Below are 19,001 nucleotides of genomic sequence, written 5' to 3'. Positions count from 1 at the left end.
CGAGTTGCCCTTACTACTTGCCAAAGTGCAAAGAATTGAGCCAAACGTTGCGCCGTTAGGCCAGGCCCGCCCCGCCCCATGTCTAAGATCCAAGCCAAGGAGGAAAGTGCGACACTGGTGATGGTGATAGTTACTAGTGGCGGATATTTTGTAGGGCCCACCACTCCTGTGCTTTTTTCTTGCCATTATATTTAGTAAACAAAATCTAGTGCCTCCACCACACAACTCCGTAAACACACACAGAGAAAAATCAAATACGTACATACTTGGAGTTTTCAGTTTTTGAATTTAAAGTGAACATAAATGAAGAGAACAAGATGAAACTTGGCATGATGTCATGATACACCTCATGGACAGGGTCCAATGTACATACATGTAGTTGTGCCCGGATGAACACCACACAGACAAGATGGCATCCCAATCACTAGCTGGGCATGGTTCCTCTCAATCTGTTAGCGATGTGGAGGAGGTGATCTATGTTAGTTTGCGGGTAGTGCTGCAGCAGCTGGATATTGGCGGTGAAATCTCCAACCAGGAGCCGCTTCCGGACAAGAATGAGCATAGCACAGCATATCCTCAGCAAGGTGTCCTGTACAAGAACATACGAGGCATTAGAAAGACCACGCATCTTGCTTGGAGGTTTAATCACGAGGACATACCGGAGGACCTTCGGGATCGCCTAACATGGCATCCCAGATGTGAATACACACATTGAAGCTGAACTCCATTGTCAACAGTAATGTAATCCATCTAAATGCATAGTATTGCGGGTACACCTGTAATTTCAACATTCAATTGTTGATAATAAATTATATAAAAAATGAAGATGGTGACATACTAGAGAAAAATTATAGCCAATTCAAGTTAACACTTAAACAACAAAGGAATAGTAGATCTGTATATTTCAAAAAAAAATAGAAATCTATGTCCCCGCCATAATATGTCCATATGGAGGCCTGTGCAGCTTAAGATTATTAGCTCGTTTTCAAGCCTAGCATTAGCTCAGCTTCTTAATTTTTGTTGAAACAGTCATACTTATGCACATTTAGACCCCGCAACAACAGTAGATCTTACGCTTCATGAACTTCTGGTGTGCTATTCACACCACCACACCTCTATGAACTCAAAAGGCTCCTAAACCAGCATAAAATGTCCATATATAAACACCAGCGCAGTTTCAAATTATTAGCTCATCTTGTATTAGTTATTATTATTAATGTTTTTCATAGTTTTAACCATTGACTGGATTATAATTATGATTAGCTTTGTTTGTGATGCTGTTTTTGTTTCAATGGGAGTAAGTCATAGAATATATGTGTATTTGTTTGTTTGCTAAATACCATAACAATCTCGGCTACAGTCATCTCTTTGTTTTTATTAAGTTTTAGACTCGAGATTAAAACTATCCTTAATCTTCTAAAAGGCAGGTTCTAGAGGACGGCGATTCAACCTGTGATATTGCATGGCACAGAATGTTGGCCAACTAAAAGGCAACATGTCCAGCAGTTAGGTGTAGCAGAGATGTCTACTCTATGTACATTTCTTCTCAATGCAATGATACGCAGCTCACCTGCGTATTACTGAGAACAAGTCGCGGAGCACAAAACATGGATAAGAATGGTACGCAGTGAAACATCTAGATTCAACTACTGATGTAAAAATTAGAGCATAACATGACAGATGTTTCCCCGGTGCAGCTGCAGGTGCGCTTCATCAGCATTATACACTTGATTTTCCAGACAGTATATAAATCAGTGTTGTATTACTTGCCAACATAAATCTAATAAATATGACCTACCTTTGTAATGACCTCCATATGACGCCATAGCTCTTCGTCATGTTTCTTTAAGAGTTGAGACAACTTTGAAAGTATAGACCGAATACCCACCAGGCTGTTGTCAAGATGTTTACAATAGTTGTTTTTAAAGCCACTAATCAATTCAACAAAGCAAAAGAAAGTGTCTGCTTCAGCTGAAGTCTGCAATTCCAGTAGAGGGATAATCGAGTTAATGAACAGTATTAGAAGGTGAAACCACTGATCAAATAGAACAATTGTGAAGCACCATCCAACACAGATTTTTTTTAACCCAGATTGAGAAAAATGTTCTACATAACTCTTCATCATTGCCACTGCTTTAAAAACCAAAGACACAAAGGATGGTTGCTTTACAGCTTTAGCCTGGGTGTGGAAGAAGAACCTTACCGAGTTACTTGTGTCAAGGTCATTCTTCAATACGTAAAATAGAGGTGCCAAAACTTCATTCAACCCTTGCACATATCTTACACTAGGGTATAATCTTGAAAATATAATGAGAATACGCCTTAGTGATTCCTGAAAGGGATATAAATGGAAAGTTTAAGTGATACACTAATATTTCTACAGCAGATAACAGTTAGAACATTTAAGAGCTGGGCAAGAAAACCTGGTTAGACTTGGCAGAAAAAAACGACTTGTCTGGATGTGTTCGCTTCACATCTCGGTCTATCTGCTCCAGGATCTCTGATTCCTGGATAACATGTATATTCTCAGACGAACTGTTCAATTATATTTTGTAAGTCGTGTTTAGGTCGAACATGACCTGTTCACTGGATTTGAAATGTACAAGCAGCTAAATAAACTCAAGGGGAATATGAACATGTGTACATCAGAAGAACCAAACTTTTCTATCCACTGTCAACGAGGCGAAAAGAGTATTCCCTACATGGGGGCCCGCTTAGTCCTATGTGGCATATACATGGCAGATTGAGTGAAGCGGGGTCAACATAAGTCCACAAAACTAGTCATGGAAACAAGTCAAATGGAGAGGAAAATAAAAAAGACAAAGTCAAGAGGGAGGCCCACTAAGAAAGAAGCCCGCAATGGGCAGGGATGAGAGAGCTTGTCCCCCATGGACCATGAACCACCCACCATCCCTAGTCCATCATGGACTAGTAGACGAACATATACCTCTACTGCCCTTACACTCCAATCTCCCCTAGGGGGGCCGCCATGGTCATTTGTCAAGACTCCTGGTCGTAGCCCATATAAGAGCTGAGTAGACATGTGCCATCATTCACTCTCACTTGAATCAATTCAAGGGGAGAAACACGGATGAGGACATCCCAAATTATGTGCTTAATGCTGCACGATCAACTCAACTAGGACAAATTACAAGAGCAGCAATTGCAAGGGCTCGGGCTAAACAAATACAAGATGGGCTAAATACAATAAATAAATACAAGATGGACCAAATACAATCACATGTGAATCTGATCCTACTTGCGTCACCACCTATCTTCCAGAGAACTGGTTACGACCTAATGCATCCACACATTGTACTATCATATTCGAGGAATGTGATGAAACCAAGGCCAAGAAGATGACGAGTACCAAGATGAATGATGAGAAGCTCTCTTGAGGAAGACGGTAAAACTGGGTGATGCAAAGAAGCTCTATCTTGTCATGGCCAAAGGGCTCATTCTTGAGGGAAGGCGTTGTCATGCGTGATGATGATGATAATAATAATAATAATAATAATAATCGTCTCAGGACTAAATCTGAAGTGGCTTTTGCAATGGGCTTGGCTCAATTCATGCGGTTGTGAAGAGACTATAAATAGGAGGCAGCCTCTTTTTCTTGGTTAGGCTTGATTGGAGAAGAAACTAGTAGAGCTTTGCTCCTATTTTAGGGTTTGAGCTTCTAAGCCATTCATAGGATTGAGAGATCCCCACCACCATACTTGTTCCGTTTCCTTGGGTTTTGTAAAATCAAAAGGCGTTACTTCAAGTGTAAATCAAGATGTCCATCAAGTGTTTTTTTGGCTGAGTTCATTGTCAAAGGCTGTCACGATTCGTGTGTGTTGTTAAAATTTGGTTCATCAGGCAAAGCAAGTTATCCTTTCCTAGAAGATCAGGCCAAATCCAATAGCCTCGCATCAAGCACTCCCCCTTGTCAAAACATATTTGTATTAAGATCTGCTTATTTGTACTACAAGCCTTTTGTACTATATATTTGCCCTTTGGTATGCAACACACATAAGTTGCTCCTTTAACATGGCATCATGAGCCCAAGTTTAGGGTTCATTTTCTCCTGGTGTCGCAACTCACGCTCCAATTGATTATTTTTCTGTCTCTACCTCACTGCATTAATTAGATCAATTCTCCCCATCAGTGATCGGTCTCATCTTCCTTCTTGGCCGATTTTTTTTCGATCTCGTCTCATCTCTATCAATTCCATCTTTCGCTCAAAGCTGACGTTCGCTGGCCGCCTTGTCTCTTTCCAAATCAAAGCTCGTGTCAATCTCTAGATCAATTTCTCCCATTCGTTGTTGTTGTTCCTCATGATAGCCTCCGCTTCCAAGTCTGGAACCAAGGACACCGGATCGACATGGATCGGTCTTTCCCAGATTGAGAGATCCTCCTTCCCGACCAAGGACGCCCACCTCTGCGTGGTTGCGGGCCGGCTCTATAAAGCCCTTCTCCTTACCCGATCGGATCGCTTGCTGCCTCCCACTGATTGGATCGTGCATATGCAACGACGCATCCACAACTTCCTCGTCATCGACGCCGAGCTCCCTGTACTCAGACGCCTCCATATCGTTCTCCCCAAGCATCGTCATCCTCGCCCTCCCTGTACTCAAGCCTCCATATCGCTCTCCTCACCCTCGCTTGCATAGGATTGGGTGCACCCGTCCCGCACGGTCTCGTTAACCTCGAGAGCGCACGTCTTGCACGCCCCCAAGCTCAATGCGCCTGCCGACTCTCCGTCTCCTCTTAGTCGTCACTACTTCCCGAGCCACCATAGACTGCCTCCTAATCAGCCCAAAAGTGAGGCGGAAGAAAGGCGGGGATCATCAATGCACGGATCATCTCAAGAAGGTGACGATGCTTGCGCTCAACAACAATATTTTGAGCGTGAGCACCAGGACAAAAGAAGTGAGTAAAGGGGCCCTGCTCAGCAAGGAATCTGCGTGGCAACCATGAGACGTACTCACAGCAGAATCAGCTTGGTGGGCAGAAGACCAAAATCAATCGGGAGGACCAGGAGCACAAGTTAGTTGCACATGCGGAAGATGCAAAAAAACGTAGGGCTCTAATACCATGTTAAGGAATATGCAATTTGTATTCCCATGGGGGTATAGGCCAATATATATACACGTAGGGTGCAGGAAATATGCAGAAAGCCACTTATACAACGGAAAAAATATAAAGGCTACAGGGCACTATATTATAACCAATAGTAGTGTTCACTTGCTATTTCACATGCATGTTTATCTATGTTACTTTATTATCTTGCGTATATTCCATGGACTCACTTGGCTTGTTGATTTGGCTACATGTAGGTGACGATCTGTCTTCAAATAAGTGAGAAGAGCATGAGTTCGTGAGCTAGATCCTAGCCCTGCCAGTTCCTTGTGGAGTGGAGCCGCACAGAGAGATCATGCTACATTTAATTTGTTATCTTCTGTTGCCAACTATTAAACCATATTGCCATTATGGTAATGTTGTACAAATCATGCCATAAAGACCATGTACTCACATTTGTATTTATAGTTTATGAATATGATGCCAAGTTTAGTGATAACCCTGGGCTAGTGTGAGTTACACAGAGGGCATCCGGTCATTATGATCGAGGACATCACACCATAACATCTACTTTCTATCATCCTGCAAGAAATTTTTGCAAGGGCACGTAAGAAAATCATTTGTGCTTAACACGCAACTCCATTTCTAGAGGCCACACGCGCCATGGGACTTTAATACACAACCCCCAAACTAACTGAAATTGCACCCAATATGGAAAGAACAATAAGATCAAGTTCGCGAAAATTATGATGATGCGCTAGCATGTATCGTGGCGAATGTCTAGAGACAACAAGGCATGCATCACTCACCAAGTCACCATATGAGTTGCTAACAACATTTTCAATTCCAAAGTCATGGCAGGAAATAACCAAAAGTTCTTATTGGTCCTAGACTACCTTAAAGATCCAATCAAGTGGACCTTGAGCATGACAAGCATAATTTCTACTGAAATTTGCCACATCAGCTAAAGATTCTTACGAGAATAAACAAACTCACAAATGCAAACATCGATAAAACTTGAAGAGAACAGGAAACAAATCTCATATGTAACATACTGTTGATATTTCAGCTACATCAGCACAATCCGTGACCTAAACAGACTTTTAGGTGTATCAGGAGACTAGCTGGTTGCCACTGGTTTTCCAAACCAAGCATATTAACTCTAGCTTTTGCTTACGTAGCGTAAGACCACGACTCTCACATATAATAAGCTAATGATAATATGTGGTACCTGGAAGTATTGGTTCCACAAGCTAGATTTACCAAAGCTCAAAGGATGCTCTTCATTAGTTACTTCTGACCTTGGGAGCAAGCCATTCCTTTCACCAGTTAATTCTTTCTTTCTTGACAACTTTGATTCCTCGATTCTACGTAATTTTTCTGACTGCACGAAAAGACACCATTAGCACTTCCATATATAACACATTAAAGTGTCTAAAAAGTAAAAATCACTCACACTGACACTTTTTTATTATACTCTAAATAGAACTTTCTGCGCGAAGCTGGCTTCTTTGTAGGAGGGTCATAGTACATAAACAGGGAGCAGCAATTTACAGGATCTGCAGAATTTTCGTGGAGTTAACTGTAACTATCAAAATCTGCCACCCCACAAAACATACCGAATCACCCGACCTCACCCCAACACTCAGAAACACAGCGGGGCAGTCACGAGCTGACCCCATGATCCTAACCGACACCCTGTCCTTGTGCCGCTCCACCGCTACCACACATTGCCTTCCTAGCTTGCTGCACTGACCTCCATCCCACCCCACCCCCCTCCTCCCTAACCGGTTACCACAACCTTCTCCCTCGAACGAGCAACGTGGGCACAAGCTACTCCCAGCGTCGCAACAGTGTGACCAGGCAGCCACGAATGTGCAACACTAGGCTCAACCAACACAACCAACAGTGTGACCAGGCAGCCACAAATGTGCAACACTAGGCTCACCCAACACAATGAGCACCATGTGACATCGTACCTGGTGGTGACCATGTGACCAAACAACCATGCCGCCACGCGGGACCGTGCGAGCAAGACGGTAACGAGGAGCTGTGCAGGATTCCCCAAGGCCTAATTGTAATTTAGTTCACACTATTGGGGTATAGTTTCTAGTAATGTTGTGGACACATTTATGTTCTTTACTACTGGGGTGATTCTGATAAGAAGCAAAAGTCAAGGAGAAGGAAAGTTCTTTAAGAGCATCTTCAATAGATGATGTAGATGCAAAAATAACTAACTTGTACATCTCCGAGGTCCAAAAACCCACCTCCAACAGATGATGTAGATGCAAAAAAATCACATCACCTACTCCAGGAGATGTAGAATACAACACCTTGAGATGCAAATTTGCATCTCCACCTCCAGGAGATGTAAAACTGGCGATCGCACGCCAACCGCCCAACTGCCTTCATTTTCATTCCGCATGTCCGCCCCCCACCCGCCGGACGGCTGCCCGCCTCCGCCGCCGGCGATTTCTGCCCAAAATTGCCACCGCCCGCCCGACCATCTCCGACCCTGCAGCGACCCCGCCCGCCTATCCCCGCCGCCTACCTCACCGACATAGCGACGGCCGCCGATTCGATTCGGAGATTCGCCGGAGCTCCGGCTGCCGTAATGACGTCGACGGCGTGGTCGTGGACGCGCTAGTGCTTTTGTTAGCCACGACCCGCCATCGGAGCTTGTGGAGCCGCGCCATGCCGCCCGCCTGACGGCTGCCCGCCTCAGCCTTTATCTTTGTTCTTCCAGTCATGCGACACCGCCCGCCCGCGCGTGGAGCCGCTGCAGTGTTCAAGAAATGGAGTAGGTTGATACAACTGTGAGGAGAGGTGTTGACATTGTTTGTGTCCAAGAAACCAAATAGAGGGGACAAAAGGCGAAGGAGGTGGAGAATACCGGCTTCAAGCTATGGTACACGGGGACGACTGCAAACAGAAATGTAGGCATATTGATCAACAAGAGCCTAAAGTATGGAGTGGTAGACCTCAAGAGGCGTGCAGACCGGATTATCCTGGTAATCCTAGTAAAGCTGGTAATTGGGACTTAGTTCTCAATGTTATCAGCGCGTATGCCCCGCAAGTAGGCCACAATGCGAACACCAAGAGGGAGTCCTGGGAAGGCTTAGAGAACATGGTCAGGAGTGTACCTATTGGCGAGAAGCTTTTCATAGGAGGAGACCTCAATGGCCACGTGGGTAGATCTAACATAGGTTTTGAAGGGGTGCATCGGCGCTTCTGCTATGGCATCAAGAAGCAAGAAGGAGAAGATGTCGTAAGCTTTGCTCTAGCCTACGACTGATCGTAGCTAACACCCTCTTTAAAAAGAGAGAATAACACCTGATGACTTTTAGTAGTGGTCAACACTCTAGCCAGATTGATTTCATCCTCTCGAGAAGAGAAGACAGGCGTGCTTGCCTAGATTGTAAGGTGATACCTAGAGAGAGTGTTGTCCCTCAGCATGAATTTGTGGTGGCTGACTTCCGCTTTCGAATTCATGTCCAGCGGGATAAACGTGCCAAAGTCGCTAGAACGAAGTGGTCGAAGCTTGGGGGGAGGGGGGTAGCTCACGCGTTCAAGGAGAGGGTCATTAAGGAGGGCCCTTGGGAGGAAGAAGGCAATGCAGACTATGTAGATGAAGATAGCGACTTGCATTCGTAAGGTGGCCTTAGAGGAGTTTGGAGTGTCCAGGGGAAGTAGACGCGAAGCTAGAGATACCTGGTGGTGGAACGATGATGTCTAGAAGGCTATTAAGGAGAAAGATTGTTCCAGACGCTTTTACCTGGATACGAGTGCATACAACATAGTGAAGTACAAGGTGGCAAAGAAGGCCGCAAAGCGAGCTGTGAGTGAAGCAAGGAGTCGGGCGTATGAGAACCTCTACCATCGGTTAGACATGAAGGAAGGCGAAAGGGACATCTACAAGATGGCTAAGATTCGAGAGAGGAAGACGACGGATGTCGACCAAGTCAAATGCATCAAGGACAGAGCGGACCAGCTCCTGGTGAAGGACAAGGAGATTAAGCATAGATGACGTGAGTACTTCAACCAACTATTCAATGGGGAGAATGAGAGCTCTACCATTGAACTGGATGACTCCTTTGATGATACCAGCAGGTGTTTTGTGTGGCGAATCCAGGAGTCTGAGGTCAAGGAGGCTTTAAAAAGGATGAAAGGACGCAAGGAGATGGGCCATTGTTGTATCCCCATTGAGGTGTGGAGAGGCCTCGGAGACAGCGATTCTCAACCTCATTTTTCGGGCGAACAAGCTGCCAGAAGAATGGAGACTGAGTATATTAGTACCAATCTTCAAGAACAAGGGGGGTGTTCAAAGTACTAATACTGACTACCGTGGAACCAATCTGATGAGCCATACAATGAAGCTATGGGAGAGTCATTGAGCACCGCTTAAGAAGAATGACAAGCGTGACCAAAAATCGGTTTGGTTTCATGGCTGGGAGGTCGACCATGGAAGCCCTTTTCTTGGTACAACTTATGGAGAAATACAAACTTATGGAGAGATACAAGGAGCAAAAGAAGGGCCTGCATATGGTGTTCATTGACTTGGAGAAGGCATAAGATACCGCGGAATGGTGGTGGGCCTTGGAGAAACACACAGTCCCAACAAAATACATTACCCTCATCAAAGACATGTACGATAATGTGTGACAAGTGTTCGAACAAGTGATGGCGACACTGATGACTTTCCAATTAAAATAGGACTACACCAAAGGTCAGCTTTGAGCCCTTACCTTCTGCTCTGGTGATGGATGAGGTCACAAGGGATATACAAGGAGATATCCCATGGTGTATGTTCTTTGCAAATGATGTGGTGCTAGTCGATGATAGTTAGATGGGGGGGTTAATAGAAAGTTAGCTATGAAGACAAACCTTGGAATCAAAAGGTTTTAGTCTTAGTAGAACTAAAACCCGAGTACATGAGGTGTGGTTTCAATACTACTAGGCATGAGGAGGTTAGCCTTGATGGGCAGTCAGTGCCTCAGAAGAACACCTTCCGATATTTGGGGTCAATGCTACAGAAGGATGGGGATATCGATGAAGATGTGAACCATCAAATCAAAGTCGGATGGATGAAATGATGCCAAGCTTCTGGTGTTCTCTGTGACAAGAGTGCCACAAAAGCTAAAAGGCAGGTTCTATACGACGATGATTCAACCCGCAATGTTGTACGATGCTGAGTGTTGGCCGACTAAAAGGTGACATGTTCAACAGTTAGGTGTGGCCGAGATGCAAATGTTGAGATGGATGTGTGGCCACACAAGGACAGGGTCCGGAATGATGATATACGAGATAGAGTTGGGATAGCACCGATTGAAGAGAAGCTTGTCCAACATCATCTGAGATGTTTTGGGCATATTCAGCGCAAGCTCCCAGAAGCTCCAGTGCATAGCGGACGGCTAAAGCGTGCTGATAATGTCAAGAGAGGTTGGGGTGGACCGAACTTGACATGGGAGGAGTCCATAAAGAGAGATCTGAAGGACTGGAGTATCACCAACAAACTAGCCATGGACAGGGGTGTGTGGAAGCTTGCTATCCATGTGCCAAAACCATGAGTTGGTTCTTAAGAGATCTTTTGGGTTTCAGCTCTAGCCTACCCCAACTTGTTTGGGACTAAAGGCTTTGTTGTTGTTGTTGTTGTTGTTGTTCTTGTTGTATACTGGGTACAATGCCACATCAGCTTTGACTAGCCCATCCAAATGCCACATTAGTGAAAACTAGCTTTAGCCGAGCCAAGGGGTGACAGTTTTGAACGCTGTTGAAAGTTTAGGGTGTACGATAACTGGTTTTGGAGTTCAGGATTGAGTTTCAAACATGGTGTTAAGTTGAGGGTTGAAAATTGGACTTGTCTCATATTATCTCCGATTGTACTAACCAATGTTAAAGCGAAGAATCTACTAAATTGATGTCTGGGAAATATCAAATTGTTCTATATTCATGCATTTGTCGTCTCGTTAAGACTTACCTATCTGTTATTTTACTTAGTTATCATGTTGTCCTCGGTTCTACTATCGTTATTTTAGTGGCATAGCTTAAGTTTTTGGATGCGGAGGAGGAGCATCATGGGCATTGCCTTGTCGCTGTTGAGAAACATCCAAGCATCGACGAGGTGCTAACCACGGTTTGCTGGAGGCAAGTCATGGATGCCAAGTTGGCGACGATCCGCGTCAACAGCACCAACGGCCAAAAAAAATCAGTGTTCTGGAAGCACAAAATAAAAAAAATACAAACAACCAATTGCTTGCAAAAGGAGGCCGAAATCATTCCAAGTTGGCGGTAAGATGATGGTCTACCTCTCAAAAGGAAGACCGCCTTTAGGTGTTAAAGGGAAGCTTAGGCTACGAAGAAATGGGTATATCTTCCAAGCGAGATGATCATAATGCTTATATAATAGATGTTCCGAGCGAGATGGGTATATCCAACACATTCAATCTTGCAGACTCGACTCTCTACCACCCAGAACAAGCACTCTATGAAGATAACTCGAGATCGAGTTCCAAACAATCATAGGAGAATGATGAGGAACAATAAGGAAAAACATTAGAAGTCAAATTCATTTGACTTTTACACACTTGTACTCCTTTCTAGAGAAGTTGGTCCTCGAGTCATAGGTAACTGTATTTGTTTGTTTTCTTAACCTTTAAATAATGTTTTCTAGGGTGTCCCAGCTATGAGTATAAGCTAGACCTGAACTAATGTTTTTAGGAACGTCTAGCTATGAGTAGATGTTGAGATGTGAAGGCTTTACAAAGCCTATAAATAGAGGCCCTCACCTCTAGTGTGTAACTCTGGCTGACTACCCACTACCTATAATAGAAGCTAGAGTTTTGTGTTCTAGGAGTTTCTGAACTCCTGCTACCATACCGGCCTATATTCGCCTCTAGAGCGATATTTAGTGAAGCGCGTTGAAGTAGTTACTTCAACACTAGTGATTTACAATTTGTAACGGCAAGGTGGAGTTGCTCCGCCACAACCTTGTGCTGCTTCAAAGCGCCAGCAAACAGAAGTGGAGCGGCGCAGCCAAACGGTTTTTCAATCGCTAACGATCGCGTGCGGAGCTGAATACCGGAGCAAGGAGCGGGAGTCAAAGAGTTAGGTAGAGATGCCAAACAGGCCCTAAGGCTGGAATGAATTATGAGTTGGTGGGCATATCTATCATACTTAGAAATTCAGTTTTTCTTTAAACGGGTAAATCTAACATGCAATAGTCATCACTAACCACTTTTGGGTTATTTTGTGGCTGTATACTTGTAGGCACCACACAATAATGTATGTCTGTCTTAACATCCATAAGAAAAGATGTTTCCTTCCTTGGTCGAAATCATGCTGACAAGTACCAGAGATCCATAGGGTAAATATATCTTCAGAACTGATAACTGAGATGGGCAATCATAACTTACAGGATTTAGAAGAAACTCATCTTTATATGCACTGTACTGGCTTCGCTTCTTTTCTAGTTCATAAGGCCATAAAGAGCGTTCAGTTGGCAAATACCCCAAGAGAAGCTGCACACTATAAAGATAATCAGATAAGTTTCTTGTGCAAACAGGTAGCTGGATAACATAATTATTAGAAGCCTATCAGCATGTCTTATGTTGTACACTTTATAATTACATGCGAACCATAAAATGGCAATTTGCAAAATAACTGGGAAATTTAATGCAGCATAGGAAAGTGGGGTCAGTTATCACTGCCATGCATGCTTAACCCATAGCAACCAGCTTTAGAAGAGCGATTTCAGGTGGGCACAGATGATTTGAACGTACGTAAGAGGATGTAAATAAGACAAATATAACATGAGAGAGCAAAGTGTCACTGTTAAACAATATTAGCAAGAACCTTATCCAGTATAAAGTAAGGAAGTATGTAGATCACTGTACAACACAAGTTATGTAGTAATAATCTCAGGGTGTAATAAGCTTCTAGCAGTCTAGCACAGTTGCACAATAGTACGCCTTACAGCATCTCAGCATCTAAACGAAGACACATCTCTGATTTCTCCCCAATGGCGGAGACAAGGGGGGGCGAGCAGGGGCCTGGCCCCCCCTAATGATCGAGCGATGCATGTAATTAGCGATACAAAAGCAGATATTCTCCACGTATATACATACTCGGCCCCCCTATCTCTCTCAACGCTAATTTTTAAACAAAGGGAAAAAGGCCCAAGTGAAGCCCACTAGCGGCCAGGTTGGCGATTGCAATCTCTCCTGGTTTGGGCGTTGCGTTCCCACTTCCCATGTGAATAGCCTGTACGTGGATTAGAACGCAGAAAGTAGTACTAATTGATCAGATTTTGCCGTCACGCCGTACTGATCAGATCTACTAGTACTGTAATTAGTTCTGTGCCCTCGCCCGCCCGGCCGCCTCTGCTGTCCATAATGCCTCGCTGCTCCCGGCGGGACGCAGGCTTCTTCACTTGTCAAACCTTCCGGATCCAACCAACAGAAACTAGCCAGGACCAAGGTTTAACACTTCGGTACATCACACCCATTTACTAATCTCAATTCATCTTGTATCACTGTTGAACTTATACATCCATTTTTGTTGTTTAATTGTTTTGGTTGTGTGATTTGTGATGCTATGATTTGATGAATAATTCCTATCTTGTCCTAAAAATTATTGTGATCGTGACGCAAATTATTTTGTATGAGTTTTCCTATTTGTGATTGGAAATTTTCCTATGTCGAACTTATCCTATATAGCTAACTGAAAGATTGCAATTCAGCAGCTATGAAGAGAAAAGCGCTGCCAAACACCGTTAAGATTAATTCATTTTTAAGCCGGTTGCTTCAACTTCTCGAGCTACTGAAATTGTTAATGAGGCTAATGTGCAAGTTACAAATCCCGGTCCAATTGACACTCATGATCAGGATATGCCGGACCTGGCAAATGTTGCTGAACAAGCAAAAACATGTAAAATTAGGGATGTCACTGGACAATCAAGATGAAGCTCGAATTTTCTATATATTTGAGGGACCATATAAGCCAAGAAGTTCCCCCAAACACTCTAAATGTTAATTTATATTTTAAGCACCACCAAATGGGAGACGACTTACTTGGGTATTGCATGATCATATATGTTGAAGGCAATTTAGCGGTTAAGTTCTTTTTCCAATGAATTTTTCTTCATCTTATTGGCAGTTGTAGAGGTTAAATTTAAACTCATACAACCGTATCCATGTTTTGTAGCGTGCGGCGCATATTACTGTATGATAATAGTTATTTTTTCGATTTACAAAAAAGTTATGAACTTGATTGCCCCCCCTATACCAAAATCCTGGCTCCGCCCCTGTCTCTCCCACAGCATTAATGAGAAACCACTAAAAGTTGATTTACAGGAGCAACCAATCTACCTCCCTTTCCATGCCACCAACCTTTCACCTTATCACTAGACTGTAAAACGGGCAAACCCAAATTTCATCTGCTGTTTCCTGCCTAAATTTTTTTTCCAATGACTGGCAGGAGCACTGCTCTTTCTATTAGAAGAAGGAAGCGAAGTACAGTTAACAGTTATTTGCAGGGTGATAAGCCACCAAAAGGAGATTAGCTATAACTTTCTGCTAGTTATACACTAACACTAACATGGTTCTTATATTGATACAGGATGAGTAAGTGTTGTCAGTCATGACTCCTTGCATGCTTAATCAACAGCAGCGAACTTTAGCACAACAATTTCAAGTGGAGACAAAAAATTTGCACGAACATAAGAGGACATAAATAAGACAAATAATACATGTGAGAGCCAAGTGTTCACTGTTAAAGAATATAAGTGAGAACTTTGTACAGCATAAAGTAGGGAAGAAAGTAGATCACAACACAAAGGGTTCTGTGCACATCCATGGCCGAATTGCAGTAGGGAACTAAGTAGATCACAACGCAAAGGGTTCTGTGCACATCCGTGGCAGAATTGCAACTACAGAATTAAAGTTGCGTAATAATCTCAGGATCTTAATGAGCTTCCCGCATAGCTGAACAATAGTATGCCTTACAGAATCTAAATGAGGACACACCTCTTACGCGAAATTAACAAAAAACACTAAAAGTTGGTTTACAGGAGCAACCAGTCCCCAACCATTTACCTTAGGACTACAAACTGTAAAGCAGGGCAAACCTAAATTTCATGTGCTGTTATTTTCTGGCTAATTATACACACTAGCAATAATGCCGTTGTTATCCTTCGTTTCTAAGCATCTCTGATAACTAAAGATTCATAGGTAGCCTTGTAAAGGTTTTCCACTTCTTACTCTATGCCTTTCGAAATTGGCTCATAAACCTCCAAATTTGCTAGAAATGACAGCTCCAAACAACCAAAATTTTGAACACTATAAATTGGGAAGAGAAAATGAAGCGGCAGCAGCATCAGAGATGAGTGAGGACCTTCCACACGAGCGGTCGTACGTCCGTGCCGCCGCCATCTGGCACGCCAAGGCAGGCGAGTCTCCGCAGCTCCCCCATGTTCACCACCTTCTTAGACAGCTGCATCAACGGACAAACACAGAAAGGCAAAACGATTAGAACCCAAACACAGATCAAACCTACGGGAACGGCAGGCCCCAAAACAGAAACAGAAACCCTCACACGAACCGCGGCCTTGAAGTCGGCAAGCAAGTGCGCCCGGAGAGCAGCGCCGGCGCCGTCCTCTTCTCGTATCTCTCCCCCGCGGCCAGCATAGGAATCGACCGCCTGCTCGCGCATCGGTGGCGGCGGAACGGAAGGAGACGGCTTGGGGGACGGCGCAGGCGGCGGGGAGAAGTCGGTGCCGTAGGGGTCGGCGGGGGTCGAGGCGAGCGGCGGGGTCGACCAGAGCGGGCTGTTCAGCCACTCCGGCACGGCCTTCGCCTTCCTCCGCATCGCTTCTCGAGTCATCTAGAAACCGCGGGGAGGACGGAGGTGCGAATAGAGGGGTTTGGGCTCGGGAGGTAGGTGGGGAAATTTGGGAAAGGTCAAGCCGCAGTTTTCTCAAGCCGAAGAGTATGTTAGAGCATTTGTAGCACAGCAATCTCGGCGCAAAATCGATTTTGCGGACACTTTTTTCCGACGTAGTAACTTTGTAAAGTAAAAATTTAAGATAAACATGTTGGGCAATGATAGGCGCCGGTCGACCGGCCCAAATTAGGCCGGTCACCGCGCAGCCGTCTGATTTCCCCATTAATAGCCGTCAATTGACGCTTTCCCTTGAGTCGCCTTCTTCCGTGCACTGACTGCGAGAGAAAAAGGGGAAATCCCAATGCACGCTCCCCACGCGCATAGCACTGCCCGCCGCACGTCGTCGCTCACCGAACCTCCGCCGGTCGCCGCCTCACTTCGCAGCTCGAATTCCCCTCCTCATCTTGTCGTCGTTCCAGCACCACCCTTGCCCGGATGTAGCACTGCCCAACGCCGGTTCCAGCAACTCGCAGTGCTGATCATAGCACGACAGCGCCGCCTCTGGCTTGCCGCCGTCGTTGACCTGCACCATCATGTTCCAGCCAAAAAACATATCTCACCCGAAAAAAACTCTGATGGTCAGTTGCAGCAAAACCAAAAACTGGTTCCGGCAGAAGAAAAAAAAACTGCGGTTCCAGCAAAACGACCAGAGAAACTGCAAAACGAGTAAAATTGCTTGAAGCAAAAAATTTATTCCAATTCCAGCAAAAAATTACTACGGTTCCAGCAAAACGAACTGAACAACTAGAAACTTCGGTAATCGTTTGAAGCACAAATTTATCTAGTTCCAGCAAAACTTAACTACGGTTCCAGCAAAAAATAACTACGGTTCCAGCAAAAAACAAACTCAGCAATTAGAAATGCGATGATCGTTTGAAGCAAAATTTACATCAGTTCCAGCAAAAAAAAACTCGAGTTCCAGAAAAAAACATATCAGCAAATAGCCCACCTTGCAGCTCCCCAAAAATGCCGGTCACAGTCCGGCGTCCATGGATGCAGGTCTGCCGTTGAAAGGGTGAGGCTGATTCCAGCTTCTTATTTCACGGTTGCTTCTTGTCGTCGGCGTTCGCCATTGGATGCATCCCTCCTCGCCCTGGATGCACCTCCAAACTGAACGGTTGCAGCTCGTCGTCGAGCAGCGCCGCTGGATGCAGGCATGCAGCTCCAGCCAAACCGCCGGTTGCAGCTCCCAGTTGGGCGGCATCGTTGTATGCAGCTCCGCCAACCGCCGGCTGTAGTGGGTCGTAGCGCTGTATCCCCATGCTCGTAGCTCCCTGGTCTCCAGCCAGCTGTCGCCGGGGCACCCGCAGCACAAGATGCGGGCGATGGTGGGCTGTTGTGCGCAGAGAAGCCGCCGTGATTTGTGAGAAAAGAAGCCAGGGGAGATGCGGTGTGTGCGCCGTCCTGGTCAACGATGGATGGATAAGGGATAGGGAAAGCGGTGTGAGATGCGGACTAGTATATGTGTTGAGCTCGTGAGAGAGCAGTACCCGTGGGCCCAGGCCATGTGCGTGAGCGACCGGCGCAACACGCAGCCGGTCAACCGGCTGCGAACGTTCCCGCTACATTTTAGATAGTCCGGACCTCACCGGAGTTCACACAGACACGCACACAAATCCTAGACGGAGGGCGGCGGCAGCTCACGGCTTCACGCGCGAGGTGGTACTTGAACGCGGATTTGTAGTTGACGTACGTTAGCTCGTGCTCCGTGTCCATCTCCTCGAAGCGTGCGGCGGCGCCCTCCTAGCCTACGTCTAGCGCCTCCTTCGCGGCGAATCGGGCGACCTACACCTCACGAAGAGCCTTCATGGACGACCAGCGGGCATCGTATAGCTCGTCGAAGCGCCGCCACCCGCGGCTCCTTCCTCTACAGGAGAAGGCGCCGTGCTGGCGAGCCTGCTCACGGTGCCACGGTGTGGCCGCTGGAGCTGCCAGCCTCCGCGTCGTGCCAGTCGCGCTTGCGCGGCGGCCACCACGTCTATGGCCTTCTACCGACATGGCTGGGGGAGCAGGAAAGCGGCAAATATGATACGAGGTGGTAGGTATAGCGGCTGGAGGGGCGGAGCGGGCCGCGCGAATATGGCAGACCTATTCTGGCCCGAAAACGACCGGATACGCTATCCCGCCCGCGAATACATGGGTCGGCGGGGGGTAGTGCACCTCTTAGAGATGCTATTAGAGCAACTCTACCTCGTCGGCTGATACGTCTTCAACGTATCTACTTTTTCTCGCGCTTTTTCTCTTGTTTTGCACTCTAATTTGCATGATTTGAATGAAACTAACCCCGGACTGACGCTGTTTTCAGCAGAACTACCATGGTGTTGTTTTTGTGCAGAAATAAAAGTTCTCGGAATGAAACGAAACTTTGCGAAGAATTTTTATATAATAAATAAGAATTTCTGGAGCCAAGACCTACCGGAGAGGGGCCCCTGGGTGGGTACAACCCACCAGGGCGCGCCCCCCTCTCCTGGCGTGCCCAGGTGGGTTGTCCCCACCTGGTAGCCCCGCAGACCCTGAAACCAACGCTATAAAATCCTATATTTCCAGAAAAAATCAGGGAGAAAGAATTATCGTGATCTATGAGACGGAGTCGCCGTCACCTCTTGTTCTTCATATCCGGAGTCCGTTTGGGGCTCTAGAGAGGGGGTCTTCGTTCTTCATCATCACCAACCCTTCTCCATCGCCAATTCCATGATGCTCCCCACCGGGAGTGAGTAATTCCTTCGTAGGCTCGCTGGTCGGTGAGGAGTTGGATGAGATTCATCATGTAATCGAGTTAGTTTGTTAGGGCTTGATCCCTAGTATCCACTATGTTCTTAGATTGATGTTGCTATGACTTTGCTATGCTTAATGCTTGTCACTTTGGGTTCGGATGCCATGAACTCAGATCTGAACCGTTTATGTTATCATCAATATATCCATGTTTTAGATCCAATCTTGCAAGTTATAGTCACCTACTACGTGTTATGATCCGGCAACCCCGGAGTGACAACAACCGG

At 45.5% G+C, this 19,001-nt stretch overlaps 1 protein-coding gene across 3 annotated transcripts; it reads right to left on the bottom strand.

The window, feature by feature from the left end:
* Positions 1 to 206: 206 nt before the first annotated feature.
* LOC123167961 (TBC1 domain family member 13) lies at positions 207 to 17,437 on the bottom strand. Of its 3 annotated transcripts, XM_044585814.1 has the most exons (10): positions 16,952 to 17,436; positions 15,655 to 16,525; positions 15,454 to 15,552; positions 12,477 to 12,581; positions 6,296 to 6,448; positions 2,424 to 2,507; positions 2,204 to 2,332; positions 1,799 to 1,978; positions 660 to 776; positions 207 to 589 (listed from the first exon to the last, which is right to left on the bottom strand). In XM_044585814.1, the coding sequence occupies exons 2-10, from the start codon at positions 15,940 to 15,942 to the stop codon at positions 425 to 427; spliced, it is 1,320 nt and encodes a 439-aa protein (XP_044441749.1). In that variant the 5' UTR covers positions 15,943 to 16,525; positions 16,952 to 17,436; the 3' UTR covers positions 207 to 424. The 3 variants fall into 3 exon arrangements, with proteins under 3 accessions (XP_044441749.1, XP_044441750.1, XP_044441751.1); XM_044585815.1 differs by having other exon boundaries at positions 15,661 to 17,435; XM_044585816.1 differs by having other exon boundaries at positions 1,799 to 2,332; positions 12,477 to 12,588; positions 15,661 to 17,437.
* Positions 17,438 to 19,001: the final 1,564 nt, after the last annotated feature.

Source organism: Triticum aestivum, chromosome 7D (genome assembly GCF_018294505.1).
Source record: "Triticum aestivum cultivar Chinese Spring chromosome 7D, IWGSC CS RefSeq v2.1, whole genome shotgun sequence".
In the NCBI taxonomy this organism is placed as follows: domain Eukaryota; kingdom Viridiplantae; phylum Streptophyta; class Magnoliopsida; order Poales; family Poaceae; genus Triticum; species Triticum aestivum.
The sequence above is the reverse complement of the archived record's forward strand: the minus strand, read 5'-3'. Positions and strand labels throughout refer to the sequence as shown.